The sequence below is a fragment of the Sceloporus undulatus genome, chromosome 2 (genome assembly GCF_019175285.1).
Source record: "Sceloporus undulatus isolate JIND9_A2432 ecotype Alabama chromosome 2, SceUnd_v1.1, whole genome shotgun sequence".
In the NCBI taxonomy this organism is placed as follows: Eukaryota; Metazoa; Chordata; class Lepidosauria; order Squamata; family Phrynosomatidae; genus Sceloporus; species Sceloporus undulatus.
In genome coordinates, this window is record NC_056523.1 from 122,617,441 (window position 1) to 122,640,503 (window position 23,063).

Genomic DNA, 23,063 nt, shown 5'->3' on the forward strand with positions numbered 1-23,063 from the left:
AAAGGTACACCAAGGGCAGGGAGACAAAAATTCACATTTCCTTCCAGTAACGAAGATGCTTGTAGAGCCATAAAGATTTATTATAGCATATGTTTTTTGCAGAATAAAGCCCACTTTCATGAGATGCATGAAGCTTAATAATCAACTGTCAGTTAGAAATATACATGGATATATGTGGATATAAATAAATACAGTAAAATAAATATGTGGATACATGAATCCTGCCTGAATCCCTGGACAGTGGCTGCCAGTCAGAATTGGCAGCACTGGGCTAGATGGGTTCAATGGTTTGAGTCAAAATAATGCAGCTTCCTCTGTTCCTGTTTTCCTTCACTGAAGCACTGCAAGTGGGAGAATTACAGTGGGAGAGTGGTAGACTCTTCAATGGAAATCTGTAAACAGAGGTTGGATGGGCATACTTCAGGAGCATTTTAGTTGTGTATTCTTGCATGGCAAGATCATGGCCTTTGTGGGACCTTTCTGTGAACCGCTGTTATGTGAAACTCAGGTAACCACAAGTATGAACTGTGACACACATGATAACCCCTATTTTTGCAATTGCAGAATGCAGACAGACAATAATGCAGATCTATTAATCCCCCTGGTGGGCTGTTATACATGAATGGCAAGATTATGGGCAACAAGTTGTCCTGGCATGTCTTAAAGGAAAAGAAGCCCCAAGAGTCCTGACACTAGCATCCTAGTGTCTTATCATTTATGGAATGGCACAACTGTTTTGTGCATCTAAGAGACATTACCTTTGCCTCCTAGATTTACAGAATATTCTACTCTCCAAGCTAGAGAAATCTTATCTATCTTTTAAAATGTATTTTTTGTAAATTTTATTTGGATCAGAATCATTCTGTCCTAGAGAGATACCAGCTGATGAGAAAAATATGACACGAATTTGCAGGCCTGACATGCTCCTGTTTATTTAATAATAACAATGTATAGAAATCATCAAGGTTCACAGTACAGGATACTCATCGCAGAATAGAGACAAACATTATTATTATTATTAATCTTTATTTATGTCCTACTAATATGTGTGCATCAAGATGCTGCTAAAAGCATGGTTACAGTGTCTAGATGAAAAACTGGCAACCCTATTTGCATCCTAAGGGAAACAGGAACTCTTATTTTGTATCAGAAAAATTAATGTTAAGTCTCAAGACCATTGATTCATATTATTCTTGTGGATGAAAACTGGGTCTTCACTCTGTATGTATCATTTGCATAACATTTTGTTCCTATTTCACTACTGAGAATAAGAAACCATAGTCTGGTTTAGACGTCTAATTCCAACTTCTCTAACAAAATTTAGTTTACACATTGTAAACTGCTTAGGGAGTGCTTAAGAGCACTGATAAGAGGTATAGAAATGTTATTGCTATTGCTAAAATTTGAAGAATCATGACTGTATCACAAGCCTTTATCCTTCTCTTCTGTCATTCTCCCAGTCTCCAGGTTTCCTTATAGCCTTAGTTTGGTGTCATGGCTAAATGAGAGAGGATCTGTAATCATTCCTACCACCAAAACAAGACTTAAAGCAGAAGGAGACAACTGTGGTCCTCCAGGTGTTTTGACCTACAATCCTCAGTAGCTCCAGCCTGCATAACCACCAGTGACAGATCATGGAAGTTGCAGTCCAAAACCTGTAGAATACAGATGTGGCAGTTGTTCATCTCTAATTTAAAAACATTAATTGAATTGGACTGGAAATTTTGTTTTGGAAATCAGTTGCCTGATCTGTAAGTAATGGTCAGGAGAACTCCAAAAGTGGAGAAGTATATTGGTGTACAAGGCCACAACTCTTAACTATCATTTTGGAAGACTGACTGAACTGAGTCTATGACTTGCCTGATGCCACAGAATAAGGCTACTATAAAAGTGGATCTTAAAACAGATCTCTCAGAACCAAGGAGGAGTATATCATACCCTCCAACTGTCCCAGTTTGGCAGGGACAGTCCCAATTAATCTTCTGTTGTACCACTTTTTAGCTTTTAAAGTACAATATTAAAATTTTTCTTCCTTCTCCCATTTCTCCCTTTGTCCTCAGCTTACTTTACTTGCTCCAAACTCAGGCTTTATCCCCACTGCAGAAATATACCAGTTTGATACCACTTTAACTGCCATAGCTCAATGCTATGGAATTCTGGGAATGGTAGTTTGTTGTGGCACCAGAGGGCATAAAAACCACTCAGTGATCTTGGGTAAGCCTTAGAGGATAGCAATGGTAACCCCTCTGAACAAATCTTGCCAAGAAAACTACATGATAGCGTCGCACTTAGGGTTGCCAAAAGTTGGAAACAACTTGAAGGCACACAACAACAAACAAAGTGCAAATGTAGCCAGCATGGTGTAGTAGTTTGAGTGTTGGGACAAAGACTCTGGAGATCAGGGTTCAAATCCCCGTTTGGACATGTAAATCCCACTGGGTGAACTTTGGCAAGTCATACTCTCGGGGCCTCAGAGGATGGCAATGGCAAACCCCCTCTGAAGAAACTTGCCAAGAAAACCCTTAGGGTTGACATAAGTGGGAAACAACTTGAAGGCATACAACAAAAACAACCTGGAAATCCAAGGATTCCACAGCTGTAGCAGTAACAGTGGAATAATATTATAAAAGTTTGGTAAAAAATATAACCTAACCAATTAAGCCAACCAATTACAAATAATATAATTTAGTTGTTATGCAAAATGCAGGTGTCATATTCAGTTCAATGGGTCATTGGTAGTCAATTAAGAACTGGTCCTGATTCAAAGAATCTGATACTGTTCATAGTACAGTATAATTTGATCACTTCTCTGCCCTTTGACTAAGGATAAGTGTACAGTATAATTTGAAAACAAATAACTATAAACAAAATAAAGTGTTTTAGTAGCCCAAAAGAAAGCACGTGACTTAACTATCTGCAGGAAATGAATAGTTTTACAATCACTCATGTACTGCAAAAAAGTAGAGACTGAAGCAAAAGGGATCATGCTGAGCTAAGCCAATGGAGCACATCCATTAGTTCAGTAGCTGAAAAGGAGGCTTTTCTAATTGACAGATTCTTATAGGTTCAGAATTGATGGTCTCCCTTAGCAGGTTATGGAAGTAGTCCCCCAAGTACTCCTGCCATGGACAGGGCAATTTTAAAGACATTGTTATTGAGTATCTATATTATCATTCAAATAGCTCATGAGTGGAATTTTCTCCATTGTGTACATTCCTTATATTCAGAATGAGACAAAAGCGACTAAAAATAGGGAGTGAATACAACCTTGCAAATACATTTATACAGATTATTACTCTAGCAGGGTTTTTAATAGCCTGCCTACCCATCAATAAACTGGGGGAAAAAAACAAAATAAAAAAGAATCTCTAAAACTCAGCATTTTTCTAAGGTCTTAGAAAAATTGATTTAAAAACACAAATAGAGAGACAGAAAGGCAGACAAGCAGGTAGTTTGGATATAATTTACATTTTTGTTTTGCAGAAGTTTAAATAACACAGCTAAACAATTTCATAGCACACAATAAAATCGAAAAACACTGACTCCTCTAATGCCGGAATTCTAAAGGTACATGTGAATTGTTCTAGAATTAGACAAGATTGAAAATAAACTTTTTGTTATTCCATGTTTATAGCAAAACAGCAATGTTTTTTTCTGTCTGCTAAGAGGTTTTTCTCAGCTCCCCCTTTCTATTTAAAAAAGCAAAAGGTTTCCAATTGAAAATGGACATCTTCACTACTTTCCCATACATTCGCCTACACACACCACTCTGGTTTTCTCAGAACACATACAGGCTTAATTTGTGTTAGGTTTCATTTCTAGAGCAATGTGATCTCAGCACTAAGATGAATCACTAGTTGAGTCCCTCTGGACCTTCTGCGTCAGGGGTAGTAATCACATGGATTGCAGGTCACATGCAACTCCCCACTCATGTGTGCAAGTCCCCTTCACAGAAAATTTGGAAGCAAAAGGGAAAAAGGGGGGGGGGAATCCTCATGGAAGCCACCAGGAGTATTGATTTCCTGTTTTAAAAAGGTGCAATCATACAAACTCATGCTTTGTCTCTCCTCCTGCAAAAATATATAATAGCCTCTGTGTCTCAGAAGAGGAAAAATGGCCCCGGGATTACTGCGGTTCATTCAAACCAGCTCTAAGCACATCTGGAGAGCAGGTATCACCATCCCCAAACAGCTGTAGACCTATACAGTAAATGAAAGAAAGAAGTAGTATTTCCAGGGCAGGTGGCATGCTATTCAGGAAGCTTTAAACTTATATTCAAAATTATGCCCTGGCCTCTGAATATAAGATCCAAGAACTCAAAGGGAATGTCAAACCAAGGGCCAAGATGCTCTATGACCAAAAAACAAAACAAAACCATGCTACAAGATCAAGAAGAAATAAAAAGTTATTGGATGCAATACAGAAGTGTTATATAAAAGAGATGAAAAAATGAATGACATATGGAATGAGGAACCATACGAAGATGAACACCAAATCCTAAAAACAAGGTGGACGCTGCAGTAAGAAAAACTGTGGGAAAATAAATCACCAGGAACAGATTATATTTTTATCGAACTGCTACAGTCCACACAGACAGAATCAATTCTACTGCTAACTAATATATTTCTACAAATATGGAACACAAAACACTGGCCAAAAGACTGGAAAGGATCAATATACATTCCTGTCTACAAAAAAAAAGACTGAAAAGACTGCAGAAACTGAGGCCCATTACAAACGGGCCTTTTAGTATGGAGTCAGTCCGCTTCCGCACCCTCCTAACCCTAGTACGGACTGAGTCCGTACAAAATGGCGGCGCCCCATTTACATAGGGGCCGCCATGACGACGTCATGACCGCGCCGCCTCTATACAGGGCAGCGCGGATGTGACGTTGTCGCTCCGTGCCAGGGTGCTTAGTGCACCCTTTGCGCGGAGCAGGAAGGAGCTCCGTTTTGGAGCTGCTTCCTGGTTTGTGCCGCTGGGCGCAGCCTTCACACGGCTGTGCCAGTGACGCAGAGGAGAAAGGGGCCAAGTGGCCCCTTTCTCCTCCTCCCCGCCGCCGCGGGGTGTCCTTGGGGCTTGAAGCCCCAAGGACACCCCTTTCCAGGCTGCGGGGAAGGGCCTTTTGCCGCTTCCCCGCAGCCTGGAAAGTGGCGGATCGGGGCCTCAGCGGCTGCTGTTCTGGCCACTGAGGCCCCGACACCCAGGGAAAGGGGCGGATACAGGCCACCACTTTTCGGCGGTCTGTAACGCACCTATAGGACCATCACACTCATTTCCCACACAAGCAAAATTCCCCTAAAAATTCTGCAACACAGACATTATTCATCCATGGAGAAATCCCAGAGATGCACGCACAGTTCAGGGAAGGAAGAGGCATTAGGGAAGACATTGTAAACATACCATGGCTAATTAAGCATATGAAGGAATTCCAGAAAAAATATTAACATGTGCGTTATAGACTATAGCAAAGCATTTGACTGTATAGATCATGAAAAACTATGGATGGCTCTTAAGGTAATAGGAGTGCCACCACATTTGATAGTCCTGATGAGAAATCTGTGTTAAAACAGAGTATGGAGAAACAGAATAGTCCCCAATTGGCAAATGGGCCAGGCAAGGTTGTATACTATTATCCTATTTGTTCAACCTGTATACAGAAAATATAATAAGAAAAGCAGGTTTAGACTCAGAAGAAGGAGGAGTAAAGATAGGAGGTAGGAGCATCAACAATCTAAGATATGCAGACGACACCATACTACTAGCGGAAAACATAACAGACTTTGAAAAATAACTATGGAAGGTCAAAGAAGAAAGTGGAAAGGCACGCTTAATGCTGAACATAAAGAAAACAAAAATAATGACCATGGAGACACTAAATAAATTTAACCTAGACAATGAGGAAATCGAAATAGTTAAAAGAGGTCTTAGATCAAATATTGATCAGAATGGAGACTGCAATCAGGAAATCAGAAGACAAGGAATGAGAAGGGCAGCTATGAAGGAAATAGCTAAGGTCCTAAAGAGTAAGGATATACAACTGAACACTAAAGCTAGAATTGTCCAAGCCACTGTATTCCCCATCACCATGTATAGATGTGGGAGTTGGTCAGGGAAGAAAGCAGATAAGAAGAAAATCAACTAATTTGAAATGTGGTGCTGGGGAAGAGTGTTGGGGATATCATGGACAGCCAAAAAGACAAACAAATGGGTCCTTGTGGAGATAAAGCCTGAAATCTCCCTGGACGCCAAGGTGATAAAATTGAAGCTGTTGTACTTTTGCCACATCAAAAGAAGGCAAGACTCATTAGAAAAAGACAATAATACTAGGGAAAGTGGAAGGTAGCAGAAAGAGAGGAAGACTACATGCTAGATGGATAGACTCAATCAGGGAGATCACAGGCCAGAAATTAGAGGATCTAAGCAAAACAGTGGAGGATGGGGGTCATGGAGATGTCTTATACACAGGGTTGCCAAGAGTTGGGGATGAACCAAGGGCAGTTAACAACAACTCTGAACATATGCAGAGTTCCCTTTCCATGCCAGTGTAGAGTGAAACATTTTGTTAAGAGGTTTTCCAGAAAGATGACGTCGTTGTTTGTAACACTCCAAGAAAAAAAAATGCTTCTGTGTTCTACCATTTCCATTCAATTTCACTGAAATGTCATTCAGTGTTTCAGTATCTTGTAGTCTTATTTCTCTTCATTTCTTAAGTTGTATATAGACCTATCTCCATTGGGTGCTCAAAAGTTAGAACTGGCTGTCCATTTGGACAAGCAACTATTGTTAAAAATGCCTTGGCCATGCATACTTTAATTTCTACAGGACTTAACCAGTGTTGTTGTTGGTTTCTGAAAGTGACCTCAGCCAAGTATCTCCAGAGCAGGGTTATATGTGTTATTTGGCATATGTCTGCTACAAATTAATTCTTGAAAAAATCTGATGTTGAAGCATGCACAAATACAGTCACCTTACTAGACACAGATTTCTTATCACCTGTTTTATCACCCACATAAAATCCTTGAGTCTTCCCAAGTGGACATGACAGCTGCAGAAAAGAGGCTAGCTAGTCCATTGGAAATGCTGAAATATTAATTTGTATATGGGATTCTCTCAAATGCTGACCTGTTGATTAAAAACAAACAAACAAACAAGAATTGGTGGCAGATCAGAGACATAATTTAAAACCTGATTCTTGTTTCTTGATTAATCCAGAAATGATACTAACCACAACCAAACCCTATACTGGTGCCTCTTGCATGCCACCTTACCCCTTTTGCTATGAAAGAGACTATGATTGCTTTTATGGCCACAGTATTCAAATGCTTAGGTGTTTGTTTGTGAGTTGGAAACTATGGCCTCAATCCAAGTCCATGTTCCAGCTACAGTAGACTGAATGAGTCAGTGGAATTTACCTATTTGATGACTTAGCAATTGATTAAATGGGATTTTAGTTGGGACTAGTTTAGACCTATGAGATGTACTAGAGCAATATTCAAACTTACAGACTTACATAGCATTAAATGAATTGCAGAATCCTTTTTGAAACTTTTTTATTTCAAAATCACACATTCTATTCCCATTTAATGTTATAATGCAGTCTCGATGCATCACTCCTGGGTATAACTACAAAGGAGAAGCCAGCCTCAACACAGGCTGAAAACATTACGCAGTATCTTGGCATTCCTGTCTAGCCAACTCCCCCAGCCGAGTGTTCTTCAGCTGGCAGGCTGGCCACAAGCCCTGTAGACTGAGGATCAAAAGAGCAACAAGTTGAGGCATCTGCTGGAGATGACCACTGCTTAGTATTATATCGTACAAGGGATATCTAAACCACTTTCTTGTCCAGCACAGTGTCAGCAATCTTTCTGTAAAGTCACAAAGCAACATCCCTCTACAAATCACAGAGATCTGTCATCTTAAGGGGTGAGGAGAACATGGCTGATGATGGGCTGCATGTTCTCTGCTTTGTCTCCCATACATATGGCATTCTGATCTGAATTCATGTTCTTTTTGATTTATGCAGACATTTCCCCTGATGTGTGAAAATAGTTTGTATTTTGTTCTAGATGGGTATTATTAGCAGCGTGCATGTCCCTAATTTTAATCCTTGTGTACTTTAAATCAAGGGTGGAGAACTTCCCACCTCCAGTTGTTTTCAACTACCACACTCCCATACCATTGGCCAAGAATGCATGAGTTTCATGCCAGGTGAAAGATGGGAATAGAAGCAAGCAAACATCTTGATCAAAATTCAAAACAGGCTCCCTGCACCTTGCCTTACTTGGGGGACAGCCATCATGCTGAGGAAGTGATTATGTTGTTGTTTTATATAACCACAATAGTTACATAGTGCTTTCAAAAGTAATATAGGACGAAGAAAGGGAAAATTATTTTTGCATCTTGAAAATGGGTGAAGACATCAGGGGAAGCATGGGGAGGCCTAATCCGCTTTGACACCACTTTAACAGCCATGACTCCATCCTATGGAATCCTGGAATTTGTAGTTTATTGCAACACCAGAGCTCCCTGACAGAGAAGGCTAAACAACTCACAAAACTACAAATCCCAGAATTCCAAAGCACTGAGCAGTTAAAGTGGTGTCAAACTGCGTTATTTCTGCAGTGCAGATTTGACCAAAGAGAGCCAACAGGAACAAAACAACTTGGCACATAAAAAAACAAAGACAAACATCCTAGTCTGTGTGTGTGAGAAAAAATACAAATTCACATATGGCTGCTAACTTTATTGGGACCAACAAACATTTAACACCCAGCAAACAAGCTTTTGGTTTTCCAGAAGTCTCCATGAAGCTAGGTGGCACAAAAGGCTGGGGAAGAGGCAAACGTACAAGCCACAAAAAGGAAATTAAAAATAGGCCCAACATTGTTCCTATGAGCTCTGCCTTTCAGATCCAATCTCAAAATGGAGACTGAATTAGTCACTAGAAACTGCTGCAGGCATCAGATTACACCTAGGATCTGAGACAAAGGAGCAATGGCTGAGTCGCCTTAAGGGCACAAGAGATAGATGATGAATGTGAGCAAATGGGCAGCTAATCTGCAAGGATCAGAGTTTGGTTTCTGAGTGGCAACACATCTGTCCCCTTCTACAAAAGCAGAGCCAGGCACCATTCTGAAGGCTTTTTACACACAACATCTGCCTACCTCTGCCATCTTTATCCTTTTCCCAGGCCAGACAAAGGAGATGGTTTTAAAAAGCTCTTTCCAAACTTTTAGCAGCTGGAGCCAGAGCAGGTCCTCAGTCCAACTCTTTGGCATTTTTATGGATATATATAGAGACAGCATTTTTTAAAAAAAGGTCAGTTTGTAATGCCACTGCTACTGTATGTGCAGTGGGTTACGGGCTTGTCTCCAAAGCACACTGCAGAAATAATCCAGTTTGAGACTGCTTTAGCTGCCCTGGTTCAGTGCTAGGGAGTCCTGGGGATTGTAGTTTATTGTGGCGCCAGAGCTCTCTGACAGACAGAGAAGGCTAAATGTCTCACAGAAGTACAGTTCCCAGAATCCCCTAGCATTGAGCCAGGGCAGTTAAAGCGGTCTCAAACTGCAGCCTGAATTTATATGTTTTTAGTGTTTGTTTTGCAATGTCCTACATTTTGTGGTGCCTTGTCCTCCTTTGCAGTTGTGACATCCGGTCACCCTGGCCCAGCTTTCCTTTGTTACTCTCAAAGGTGCTGCTGAAAGAAGGACCCCAGGGCCATTTCTACAAAAACTTTTTATTTGGGGGTTTATTTTGGTTTCTTTACAATAAACCTTTTCCTTTTGATTTTCCAGCCTTCAGAAAGCAGCCACAACCTGCAAGGAAAGGGCCTGCCCTGTGTTGTTTGTATGTTGTTTCGAGGACAACAGTCCAAAACACACACTGAAGAAATAATCCAGTTTGAGACTGCTTTAACTGCCCTGGATCAATAGGGAATTCTGGGAATTGTAGTTTATTGCCGCACTAAAGCTCTCTGACAGAGAAAGCGAAATGGCTCACAAAAACCACAGTTCCCAGGGTTCCTAGCATTGAGTCAGGGCAGTTAAAGCAGTCTCAAACTGGATTATTTCTGCAGTGCGTTTTGGACTAGAGATAACCATTTTTGTGGCTGTCCTGCTCCCCTGCATTGGAGGTGCCTCCTGGGTCTTCCTGTTGCTCTTTAAACTTTATACTCCTCCTGCCTGTCTTCCAACATTGAGGCTGCATCCACACTGCAGAAATAACCCACATTGGCATCGCTTTGACTGCCATGGCTCAAGTGCTATGGAATTCTGGGAGTTGGAGTTTGTTGTGGGACCGAGTGTAGCTCTGCTCCGCTCCTGGCCCACAACAAACTCCAACTCCCAGAATTCCATAGCCTTGGGCCAGACAACGAGTTGAAGCGGTGCCAAACCAGGTTATTTCTCCAGTGCGGATGCAGCTCAGGGTTCCATGCTATGGAAATTCTGGGAACTGTGGTTTGTTGTTGGGGCACCAGAGCTTTGCCACAATCCCTAGAATCCCATACCATGGAAGCGCGGCAGCCAAAGTGGCACCAAACCGGGGTTATTGATGCAGTGCGGACGCAGCATGCGCAATAATTCTAAGAGCACCTCCTCTGTGGTGCTCAAACATTCCTTTCGACAGGCATCCGCCGCGACCAATCGGAGCGAGGCAGGCGGGCTTAGCGCGCCTCTAAGCTCCTCCCCGAACAGCAAAAGGGCCGCCGCTCATTAACCTGCCCCCTTTTGATCTCTCTCGACACAGAGATATCCGTGGCCCCGCCTCCTTTTTCCTCTTCCTGCTCTCGAGACCCAACGTTTCCTCCCTTGGACCAATGGGAAGTTGTTTCCGCCCTTGATGGACTCCCGCGCGGCCCAATAGAAATCCGAGGCGCAGGGAGGGGGCCGTCCCGGGCGCGCAGGCGGGCGAAGGAGGCCGCGGCTATCGAGGAGGAGGAGAAGGAAGCAGCAGCAGGGAGAGCGGAGAAAATGGCGGCCGTGGCTGCGACTGCGGCGGTGCCGGGTGATGCGGGAGCCGGCGAGGCCGAGCCCATGCCGGGCAGCGAGGCCGGCGCGGACCCGCTCCCGGAAGGCACTCCGGCCGCAGCGGAGTCGGCCGTCCTCGAGGCCAGGGAGGAGCCCCAGCCGGCGCCAGGAGCGGAGGCCCAGGAGCCGCCAACGCCGCCCAGGAGCCCTGTGGAAGCCCTCCCGCCCCAGGCCCAGCCCGGACCAGGCCCCGAGGGAGAGCCCGGCCTCACCCAGGAGCGCCGGGAGCAGGAGCGGGAGGAGGAAGAGCCGCCCCCGCCGCCGCTGCCTTCCTCGCCCGCGGAGCCCAGGGAGGAGCTGCCCCGGCCGGAGGAGGAAGGGGAGCAGCAGGAGGAGGAGCCCGGCGATGCTGCTGGGAGGCAGGCGGAGGTCCCCGCGGAGGAGGAGGAGGAGGCGGCGGGCGCATTGTCGACGACGCCCCCGACGGTGCCGCTGCTTCCTGGCTCGGAGGTGCTGGTGACGCTGGATCACATCATCGAGGACGCCCTGGTGGTCTCGTTCCGGTTCGGGGAGAAGCTCTTCTCCGGGGTCCTCATGGACCTCTCCAAAAGGTGAGGGAAGGAGGGAGGAGGAGGGGAGAGGCCGCGTGGTTCCTTCGGAGGAGGGCGCCTGCCTCTCCCTCCCGGTCAGAGCCAGGCCAGAGTGCCTCTCTCCTCCTCCCATTCCCCTCGTGCCCAGGTCGCCCTTTCGGCATTGGTTCTTCCCTGCTGCCTTCGCCTGAGGCGAGGAGGGTGCGAGTCTGAGGGGGTACCCCAAGGCCTCTCCCGCTGAGTGGATCCTGGAGGGCACCTTCAGGAGATCTCCTCTTCCTGTGTGGGCCCCTTCCCTCCCCAGCTGGAGGTTGGGGCTTCTCACTCCGTGCCAGCGCCATCAAGAGATGGGTGTTGGGTTTTCACAATCATAGCATCGTAGAAGAAAAGCCATGCCTTCCCCCAGACAAGTTAGAGCAAGGGCCTGGTTTTTCCTAATATAAACGCAGTCTTGAACTCCAAGCAAAATAGGACCTTCTTTTAAATAAGATAAAAACCACGGGCATGAAATGCATACAAGGCAGAATGAGGCCTTACTGCCTTATTTTCCATAACATAAGCATCATGCGCATTAGCCCCATTCAAGTTGGAATACAAGCATATTGCCCTATTTTTCATAATGCATTATGGATCATGCGCATTGACCCCATGCAAGGGAGAATATGTACTGCCCTATTTTTAGTATTAAACACCATGTGCATTACTCCCATAGAAGTTAGAACACGAGTGTACTGCCTTATTTTTCATAAAGCATTTGCACATGACGTTTATATTATGAAAAATCGGGCAACAGGCTTGTATTCTAACTTGTGTGGTGTTAATCTTATCCTTTCTGTTACCAGTGGCGTTTGACTGCTCCTTGGCATAGTTGCTCCTTTCCCACAACTGAATCTCAGAAGTAAGAAGACTTTTTGCAAATGAGCGTGTTTCTTGCTTCGTGTGCATATCTGGGGAAGCTGCTGTGTGCATTGGCTTCCCAGTGCAGGCATCAAAAGTTATGTCGTTCTTAAGTGGCAAGGTACACTATTTTCCTGCAGGGGAAAAAGCTCACATAGAGCAGTGCTTGCCAGATTATCTGATATTATGAGGACTGACAATTAGTTTTTTCCATGAGACACATGAGATTACCACACTGCACTCTTTAGAGTACTGCTATTCCGCTTGTACTGCCCTGGCTGCCTCCTGTTGCAGTCTGGGGCTTGTAGTTTAGGAAGAGGCAGAAAGAACACCAGAGAAGTTCTTAGGACTCAGTGAACTACAAACCCCAGAATGCAACAGGAGGCAGCCAGGACAGTAAAAGTGGAATAGCACAACTATAAAAGTGTAGTGGCTCAGAGACTACCACTTTGATTAGCTCTGATACAGAGAACATCTTTTCTAGGGTTCATACACCATCTCAGAGCAGATTTGTAAATATTCTCAGTGACACATATACAGTAGTATTATGGTTGCAAGGGGGAGAGATTCCAAGCCTGCAATATCTAGATATGCATCTGACTATATTAAAAATAGACTTTCTTGCCCTTCCCATGGTGTACTTGTTGAGATGAATGCAGGCCTATATGTATGTTTAATAAAGGTATAATAAAGGTAGAAGTTTTTCCTTGTTTCCAAAGATGCAGCATGTTAGATGTGTGCAGCAGCAGTTTCTCAAGTGCTGGGCTGGGCAGCAGGATCCTGAGGAATGTTTTTAGCCACAGTTATAAGAACATTGCCTCAGTTCTTAATTTTTAAAAAGTGTGAACCTTCTTAAAGTTCCAGGACTAATTCATGTGCATTTGTTTTGTTTTGTTTTGTTTTCATTCAGTTTTGTAAATTAAGTACCTCCAGGCACTTTTGTTGTCTCTCATATAAGGGCCTACATTCAACTTAAGGTTTAAATCAGTTTGGACCTTTATAAAAGGAGCAGACCTTCCAGGTTGCACAATATTACCAATTAACACAGTGGGTAAAGAAAAGCAAGGGGAGCCACAGAGGAGTTTGAGATTTCCCTAAGAATAGTCTGCACTTACTTGGGATACTTATCTCTCATGTGAGAACCACTGATTTATAAAACACTATTTGGCATACAGTAGTTTCCCTGGTGCCACTCTTGGCGAGTAGGGAAAATAAACTAAAGACCAAAAGAAGAGGACAACTATAAATTCTTAATAGTTATTCACCATACAAAAGGATATGTTTGTTTTAGTCAGGGTTATCTCTGCTTCACTGAAGAAAGTAGAGTTGAACCTGTGTTCAAATTGAACTGCTTTCTGCATCATGCTGCTAGTTTCCTTAAACTAGAAAGTGTCTTCCAGTGTTATGCAAGTGGATTCCATCTTTCCTGAGGATCACTTTAGCTGGGTTCCCTCATCTTTCAGTAGCAGGTTTTGCAGGGTTGCATTATGGACAAGCTCTCCCTTATGGCAGAACTGACTTTCTTGCTGGTAAAAACATAAAGCTAGGTAGGGCCTAACTATCCTAAAGGCACCACCTTTATGCCACCATTATTCCTGATGTTGGAAACTAAGCAAGATCAGCCCTGCTTAGTGCCTGACTGGGAGACCACCAATGAATACCACTTCCTGTAGGCTCTATTTCAGAGGAAGGAACTGACAAAACCACTTCTGAGTATTCCTTACCTTACCTAAGATAACCCTGTGAAATTTATAGGGTTGCCAAAAGTCAGCAGGAGAATTGAAGTGCATAAGCACACACACTCCTACGCATATAAACCATTACATCTAAGCTGGATATAAACCATTAACTCTAGAAGGTGTAGTTTGATAGATCTGACCCGTGTTATGAGCTTAATAATAATAATAATATAATAATAATTGTTTATTTTATATTACCGCTATTCCAAAGATTCATAGCGGTGAACAGCAAGTAAGCTATAAGCAGTAAGCTAACATTTGCCCCCAACAGTCTGGGTACTCATTTTGCGACCTCGGAGGATGCAAGCCTGGTTGCAGCTTGGGCCCTTTTGTGGTCTGAACTCGCAACCTTGTGGTTTTGAGTGATGGCTGCCATACCGGCATTTAACCACTGCGCCACCCAGCGTCCTACAAGAGTAGTTAACAATTTATTTTTAGTTATTAATTAGACGTTTTGGGCAGTTTAGTGAATTTTGCTGTGATACCAGGCCGGTTGTATGGGTTCTTTGCCCATTTTTAATTGTATAAGGTAAGTATTGTTCTTTGTAACTACAGTGGTACCCCGGGTACGAATTTAATTCGTTCCGCCGCCGCGTTCGTACCCGAATCTTCTAAGCCGAAAAGCCATAGGCGCTAATAGCGAAGCCGCGTTTCGTGCGGAAAGGCGCCGAAAGCACCAAATTTTTTTTCGTCACCCGAAATACCTTCGTAACCCGGAACAGTTTTTTCAGGATTTTTTTCGTAACCCGGGAAATTTCGTTCCCGGGGGTACCACTTTATAGGTCATGTGCCCCCAGTGGGCTGGGAGAAAAAGATGAATTTCTTTTCTGTTATGAAACCTTCTAGTACTTTCACAAAGTTTTAAACTGCTATACAAATTTGCCTTAGCTTCCTAGAGTTATCAGTTTGTATGGTTTTCTGTAATCCACAGTGAAATGTCAGATGTGCTTGCTTGTAAACATTGATTTTTCCATCTTACCTTTATACTGTGTGTATTTGTTCATAACGAATGGCTGAAGTGACCGTCTTTTAAGACCTGTTTTAGTATTCATGTCCTTCATGGTGTGTTTTACCTTATTCTTCTTTTGCAGGTGTGAAGTCCAAATATACAGGAGAAGTCAAGTGGCTTGAAATCAAGTAACAAGCGCTTACTTAGGTCAGATGGAAAAAGCAATCCAAGCCTGTAAAAGAAGGAATTAAAACTAAACAGTTTTTTCTTACAATCTTACATCAATTATGCGTACAGTGCAGTCAAGTTCACATGCATTGTATTGCCACCTTTTGTTGTTTGGTATATTCTGCACACAGCCAGAGATTAGAAACATGCCTTGTTTTCTTCATAAACTTACATAAACCAATTCAAGTGTTTCGCAGTGGGAAGCATTGATGTTTCATCTGTTTCAAAGATGTTGCAGCATTCTCTTGCCGTTTAGTATTGGGTAGATGGATGGGTGAAGATAGTTTGTGTTGATTTTAAATTTACAGCACTGTATATAAAAAAGGTTAATAATTTTTGGGAGTTGAATGATTGGCAGCATTTCCCATTGCTCCCTTTACCCCTCCTACACAGTTACCTTGCTGAAAAGTAAACTTTAGGTAATCAGGTTGGAGTTTTAACTTACGGGGTTATAAGGTCAATTATTTTTTTTACAGAGATTCCTGTGCTCAGAACACTGTATTCCGAGGGTCTGATGATGGAACTTGAAATTCGAAGGAACCACAAAGCTTGATTTTATGGTGGGTTACGACTCCCATTTGGGGGGCTGTACCCGCCCCTTTCCCCGGTGTATCTGGGCCTCAGTTGTTAGAATGGCAGCCACTGAGGCCCCGATTCGCCGCTTTTCAGGCTGCTGGGAGCGGCAAAAGGCCCCTTCCCCGGCTGGAAAGGGGTGTCCTTGGGGCTTCAAGCCCCAAGACACCATGTTGCGGCGGGGGGAGGAGAAACGGGCCGCTTGGTCCCTTTCTCCCTTGCTTCGCTGGGCGCAGCCATCTGAAGGCTGCGCCAGCAACGCAAAGCGGCGCTGCAAACCAGGAAGGAGCTCCAAACGGAGCTCCTTCCTGGTCTGCGCAAAGGGCGCACTAGCGCCTGGCTGGACCGACGAGATCACGTCCGCGCTGCCCCGTATAGAGGTGGCGCGGTCGTGACGTCGTCATGGCGGTCCCCATGTGGAGGGGAGCCGCCATTTTGTAGGGACTCAGTCCGTACTAGGGTTGGGGGGTGGGAAGCACCACACCTTCCTAACCCTAGTCGGACTGACTCCGTACTTTAATGGCAGTCTGTAACCCGCCATAAAGCCTGAAGCCTATCTGCCCATGAGATAGGGAAAAAAGTTCAAAATAAATTTTTTGTTACTCTTTACAAATGATTCTCTGAAATGCACCCAAACCATAGAATTTGTAATGAATCACATTCATTCTGTGTACAACCCAATACAGTAGAGCAAGAAGACAAAACTGGTTGTTCACAGTGCTACTTAACAATTGTGGTTATGCTCTTTACTCATCAATCCTAGGTGTTTGTTTAAGCCATACTGAATCTAAGGAGAGTAGTTAAACCAAGTTACAAATTACTAGTACTGCTAGATTCTATTCATGACTTTAAAGAGGTAAAAACATTCCCCTTTGGCTTCTGTGATCTGGCATTTTATTGATTTTTGGTTGTTGTTGAGACCGGGAGCATAGCAACTAGGACGTTCAGATTGCTTAATTTCTATAAAATGCCATTGTATGTTTCTGATCCCATCTAGAACATTTGGCTTTGGATTACTCTTCCTTTATTGTCTAAATGGTTTGGTGGTCAATATAGCCCGAGATTTCCCCCTACAGATTGAAGGGTACACAAACCACAGATGGGGGGAAACAAAATGTGTTGCTGTCCCTCCGGCAAAGGATCTTGTCGTGTTCTTTGATGGTGGGTTCGCATTCCTCTTTATTAAGGTGGAATTGACTGTTTTGCTTCCCTCAGTGATGGGCTTGTATTTAAAGTGTGGTGAGGAAGTTTTTTTTGTTGAGGAACCGTCCAACCATTTTAGCCAATAAAAGTATTTTTAAAATTGTAATTATACAGATAAATTATTCTGCTTTAAATAAGTGTTAGGTCAACACTATAGATCATGACTGAATCTTTGGTTTTCATGGAGCATGCAGTACATTTTGTAATTCTGGTAATACAACTTTCTTGCTTCTTTAAGAAACAGATGTTCCCTGTTGGGCTTGTGCAATACCTCAGTTAACAAAGCTCTGACAAAGAATTGTTTTTTTACAAGTGTTTTTATACTTGCCCAGCCCCCCACCTTTTTCTGGTTATCCTCTGTTTAACTGGAAATTTTTTTGTAGTATTGGCACTGGAGGATGGTAAGGGAGGGCTGGAGTAGCACCGAATTTTGTTATCAGGTTGCAGCATTGAGCCTGCAATGTCGTGCAAAAACATTGACTGTTCTTACAAAAGACAAGTAAAAGTAGCTGTCCCACATTCTTTACTAGCTTGTGTGAACAGCAAACAGAAGAGGGAAAACAGATAAACTGCCACCAGTTACCAACAACATGTTAAGAGGGTCATTTTTTTTTTGTTCACTTTTGTTTGCTGAAAGGTCTGGGAAACCATGCCCATGAGGAGTGATTCAGGGAGCTGGTTTGTTTAGCCTGGGGAAGAGAAGGTTAAGAGATGCGCAGTGTGTTAAATGCCTGTACTGCAGCCATTCACTCAAGACCACAAGGTTGCGAGTTCAAGCCGCAAAGGGCCCAGCTCGACTCAGGCTTGCATCCTTCCGAGGTGGAGCTAAATGAGTACCCAGACTGTTGGGGGCACATAGCTTACTTGCTATTAGCTTACTTGCTTCACGCTTGATCTTTGGATAGCGGTATATAAATAAAACAAATATTATTGGAATGCCCTGGTGGCGCAGTGGTTATGCCTGTACTGCAGCCATTCACTCAAAACCACGTGCGAGTTAAGACAAAAGGGCCAAGCTCGACGCTGCATCTTCGTCGCAAAGTACCCAGACTGTTGGGGCAATTAGCATTGTCATGTATGCTGTTCTGCTTGATCTTGGTAGCGGATATAAACAAATATATTTTTAAATAGAGAGGATGTCTACTGAAGATGGAGGTTGTTTTCTGCTGCTGAGACTGACACAGCAGTGGTTGCAAATACAGCAAATCTACCTCAACTAAGAGACCTCCCAACGAGAGTTTGACAGTGGAACACACTCCCTTGAGAGTGCTGGAGTCCCCTTCTTTGGAGGCTTTTAAACAGAGGCTGGATTCCTGCATGGAAGGGGTGTTGGACCTGATGGTCCATGTGGTCTCTTCCAACTGTTCTCTGATTCACTTACGCAGGCTTACCAACCTGGTTGTTTCAGTTCACACGTGCTATTGTTAGCTTTGAACTGTTCCTTTTTGTGGTGTAGAACTGTCCAATTATTTTCATGTATTTCAGCCTCTGGTAACACATTTTCTGTTAAAGAAATAACACCCAGGAATGTAATCAACTTCATTAAGAGGCTAGAAGTGATATGATAGCCCTGTTTAAGTATTTGAAGGGGTGTTACATTGAGGATGGAAAAGCTTGTTTTCTGCTGCTCGAGACTAGAACACGAACAATGATGCAAGCTACAGGGAAAGAGATTCCACCTTACATTAGGAGGAACTTCCTGACAGTAGAGCTATTAGACAGTGGAACACACTTCTTCGGCCGTGGAGTCTCCCTCCTTGGAGGTCTTTAAGCAGAGGCTGGATGGCCATCTGTCGGGGATGCTTTGATTGGGATTTCCTGCATGGCAGAATGGGGTTGGACTGGATGGCCCTTGTGGTCTCTTCCAATTCTATGATTCATTAACTGAGGTACACAGGTCTTCTGAATTCCAAGTCTTAGTCATTTGTACAGTAGATGTTCTGTAGGTCTTCTGTCCCTTGTGCTGTGAATTGTTTCAGTAATAACTTCCAGATGTGTCATCCATGTATCAGTAATCATACTGAAGTTTATACAGTCAGCCTTCCTTATTCACAGATTTTTTAAATCTACGGATTCAAGCATCCACGGCTTGAAAATAGTAAAAAAAAGTATACATTCCAAATAGCAAACTTTCATTTTGCCATTTTATATAAGAGACACCATTTGTGTTTAAGGGGACTCAAGCATCCACAAAGCTTGTTATTTATGTGATCAGCATGTTGTGTGGATGCTCCAGATTACCTCATGGGCAAGTGAACTATATGGAACAGGTCCCCAGTATTTTCTTCCTGAATGAAAAAGTACTTGGCAGTTTCTAATCTGTGGTATCTGTTTTCTTTTTTTCTTTCAAATGTTCCCTAGGAGCAACCTGAATCTTGAAAGGCCTCTTTGGAGCAAGATACTCTCATTAACAAACCTTGGGATCTTTTGGTTTACTGTCCTTTTTCAGATTGCTTAGTGCATTCACTTTCTAGCCCTGACATATGATCCAGATGTTTATTGCATCCTGGTTTTAAATTTTCATCTTGGTGCATAGTCTTTTCAGAAATTTAAATATTAACTGAAGCTTGAATATAACGGAAGCCATCATAAATCAGCTGACTTGCTTCTTCCCACATGTCTTTCAGTAATCCTGATGAAGATTTTTCTTTATTAAGAGAAGTCCACAAAAACTATAGATATATACAAGCACTCTTCTTTTTATGTTAAATGTGTCTAGTTTCTTTAGCCTTGTATTTCATTGTTCATTCTTCACTGAAGCTTTTTTACCAGTGTTTATTGTCATACTTGGGAGACACAGATTATTGTTCCAAAAGAACTGAGATCAAGGGCGTATCTTAAAAGGATTTGTAAATGCCAGACCTCTGCTCCTGCTCTCATAGGAATTTTGAAAATTGAGTCAGAAATGACTCCCAAGTTTCTTGAATTTTCTATTAGGCTTATCTTCAGTCATTGGGCTTTGCCACCACTAATTGATGTGTAACATTCAGAGACATGGGTGTGTTAGTTTGGAATTCAGTATACAAAGGGATCTCGTAACACTTTTGATACTAACTGTGCAAAAGTGGTTGCAGTTTAAGCTGTCTGAGGCCCCATTCCCACTGGCCCAGTTAACGTGGGTGGAACTGGGTAGATCTGGATGCCCCTCCCCCGAATATCTCCGTGAGCAAGTGCCCACTACGATTGAGGGGCATTTTAACCCAAATGCCTTATCGGGTTTAACTCAGGGCGCCTTCTGTCAATCAAGCAATCATCATAGGTGACGTTTGCAGGGGCATCGGAAGTGTGCTTCCCCCCCTCCTTTTTTTAAAGAGCCAGGCACAAAATGCCCCAAAGTGTGCACGTCAAAATTTAAAACCTCTTTTGTGTGTGTGTGGGGGGGGGGGCATTTGGGTGAGTGCAGGTTATGATCTGCCCCTGGCCCCATTTTCAACCCCAAAATGCAAGTGAATGCATCCTGTATCCCCCACTCCTTGCCACCCCGGAATGCCTCATACACATGTAGTAGTGGTAATAATAAATTCCTCACCTTGGAAATGCCAGAAAAGTATGCGATTGCCATGCATTCTTTTTTGCTTTTAAAAGCAATTCAGGGCTACCCCTGAATTCCTTGCAAAAGCATGTATCGTTTTGCCAATTGCCTAATTGACAAGAGCAACAAATGTAACATTCACATTTTTGGATTGATTTGCAAAGGAAAAAAAAGTCTTGCCCTTTGCAACATCTCCCCTTTGCTGGAAGCCAGCAAATGAAAGGGAAAGTGAACAAGCACCTAGCCATGTTCTATCCATCTATATATCTGCCTCAAGAAAAAAAACATGCGCATATTTTGTCAAAAAAATTTTAAATAAAAAAAGGGGAGGAAGGTGCCTGGTGCGAGCTCCGTTCATGCCCTGCCTGTGACCTGACCTGACCCTTTTCCTCCTGCTGGAGGAGCTTTGCCATTGCCTTCTACTGAGGCTGAGAGAGAGTGACCTGTCAGTTCCAACTGACCCATGAAATCAATTGGGAATAAAAGGGAAATGCAGCACAGGCATTCCGACTGTAGCATCCGCATATAACACTACTACTACTACTAATAATAATGGCTCTTAAGTTCCAGGAGCAAGAGGAAAGCAAGCACCCAAAAAAATCATGCGCATAAATTGTCAAAAGACACTGCTTCTGCTGCATCCATTTCTCTACATCCCCCAGCATGGCCCCACAGCCCTATTTCCCTGGGCAATCCTCCGCCTTCCTTTCAACCCTCACCTCCCTCTGAGCTGCCCTGGCTCCTTCCTCCTTCCTCCCTTTGCTCCATTATAGGATGCCCTCCAGGCTCCCTTCTTCCCACAGCTCCTTCCTCCTCCTCCATCACTTTCTCCACTCCCCCCACCTCCCTCTGACAGCCCTTTGCAGCCCTCATCCCCCTGATTTTTCCTTTTATCCTCTTCACCCTTTGCATCCAGATCCCCCTTTTTCATTCGTCTTTTTCCTTCTCCCCCTCCCCTCTGATGATGGGAGGGAATGCTCTGACCTCAGCCCGCCCTCTGACCTTAATCCCTCCATGAATTTGCCCCGATCATGACCGGGGGCAAGTTCATATTTAGCAGAACCCGGGTCTTTTGAGAAAAGACGTATTTTAGCCCGATTCTGGATACCCCGGGGTAAGGGGCATTTCCTTGTGCAAGCCTCGACATGGATTGTGACAGAATCAGGCCCAATATGAACTTCACGTGGAAGAATCGATTTCAAAACCGGTGTAAAAGGTAATGTGAATGGCCCTTTAGACTTGATCTGCTTCCTCAAGTGCATGGAGTGAACTGATGCCCAGGAAGGACTTTTGTAATTAGACTGATAACCATAGGCATCCGTTTGCTTCATGCATCTGAGGAAGTAGACAAAATCTGCGAATACTTATGCTACAACTTCTTTCTCACAATTAGACTTGAAAGTACTACAAAATCTCTTTGCATACTGATGTGTACTAATTACAGTAAGTCACACACATGTTAGGGCATATCCTAAAGGTACCAGATCCGTCTGATATAGAGTCAGCCCTGCTTAATACTTGAATGGGAGTCTGCCAATGAATACCAGACGCTGTATGTTATATTTCAGAGGAAGGAGCTGGCAAAACCACTTCGGAATATTCCTTGCATAAGAAAACCCTATGAAATTCAAGGGGTCACCATAAGTTGACAGATGACTTGAAGGTGAGCACTCACACACACATATAGGTATTTTGGAGACTGGTCCAAATCATACTGCAGAAATAATCCAGTTTGAGACTGCCCTGGCTCCACACTATGGAATTCTGGAAACTGTAGTTTTGAGATATTTAGCTTTGTCAGAAAACTCTTGTGCCACAATAAACAACAGTTCCCAGGATTTCCTAGCATTGAGCCAGGGTAGTTAAAGTAGTCTCAAACTGGATTATTTCTTCAGTGTATTGTGTACCTCTGTCAACTTTTGTGGGCTTAGTGATGGTGCTGGAGTAATGCGTCTACATGCTTGTATTGGAGTTCAAGTTTCCAATGAGAATTTTACAGTGTGTATTCTTGTCAGAAGCTAAGGAAACAAAAAGTGATTTTGATAAAATTTGCTACCATATTCAAGTATTTTTATCTAAATAAAGTTGTGTATGAATGTGTACTTTCTACTCATCTTAGCTGTTAAAGAACTTTGTATATCTGCATATACATGTATATCTGCTGCCTTGAGTCCCTATATTGAACAAAAGGCAGGATATAAGAAAATAAAATAATTATAACGCTTTAGAGCACTGCTCCTATGGCAGTTTGCTTAGGGACATTTTGTTATTGTTTCCAACATCTGGTTAACACACAGTGGTTTTCTCTATGTAGCACCAGCTCAATGTTTATAAAGTATGTGTCTGGAGCATGGCTTCAGAGGAGTATAAAATTATTATGT

General features: G+C 43.2%; 2 protein-coding genes across 7 annotated transcripts in view; one reads left to right on the forward strand and one right to left on the reverse strand.

Annotated features, from left to right (window-relative positions):
- FABP6 (fatty acid binding protein 6) overlaps positions 1 to 9,474 on the reverse strand; it is a 49,403-nt gene extending 39,929 nt beyond the window's left edge. The window contains exons 1-2 of one of the 2 annotated variants that reach the window (XM_042447287.1): positions 9,169 to 9,474; positions 6,998 to 7,126 (exon numbers count right to left, since the gene is read on the reverse strand). The gene's annotated coding sequence lies outside the window, so the exon portion shown is untranslated. The remainder of the gene's footprint in view (positions 1 to 6,997; positions 7,127 to 9,168) is intronic. The other variant, XM_042447288.1, reaches the window with a different exon arrangement.
- A 1,439-nt stretch (positions 9,475 to 10,913) lies between these two features.
- PWWP2A (PWWP domain containing 2A) overlaps positions 10,914 to 23,063 on the forward strand; it is a 35,994-nt gene continuing 23,844 nt past the window's right edge. For all 5 annotated transcript variants that reach the window (XR_006101714.1, XR_006101715.1, XM_042447371.1 and 2 more), the window contains exon 1: positions 10,914 to 11,582. Coding sequence is in view for 3 of the 5 variants with exons in the window: in XM_042447371.1 (XP_042303305.1) it covers positions 10,975 to 11,582 (608 nt within the window). In the remaining 2 variants the exon portion in view is untranslated. The remainder of the gene's footprint in view (positions 11,583 to 23,063) is intronic.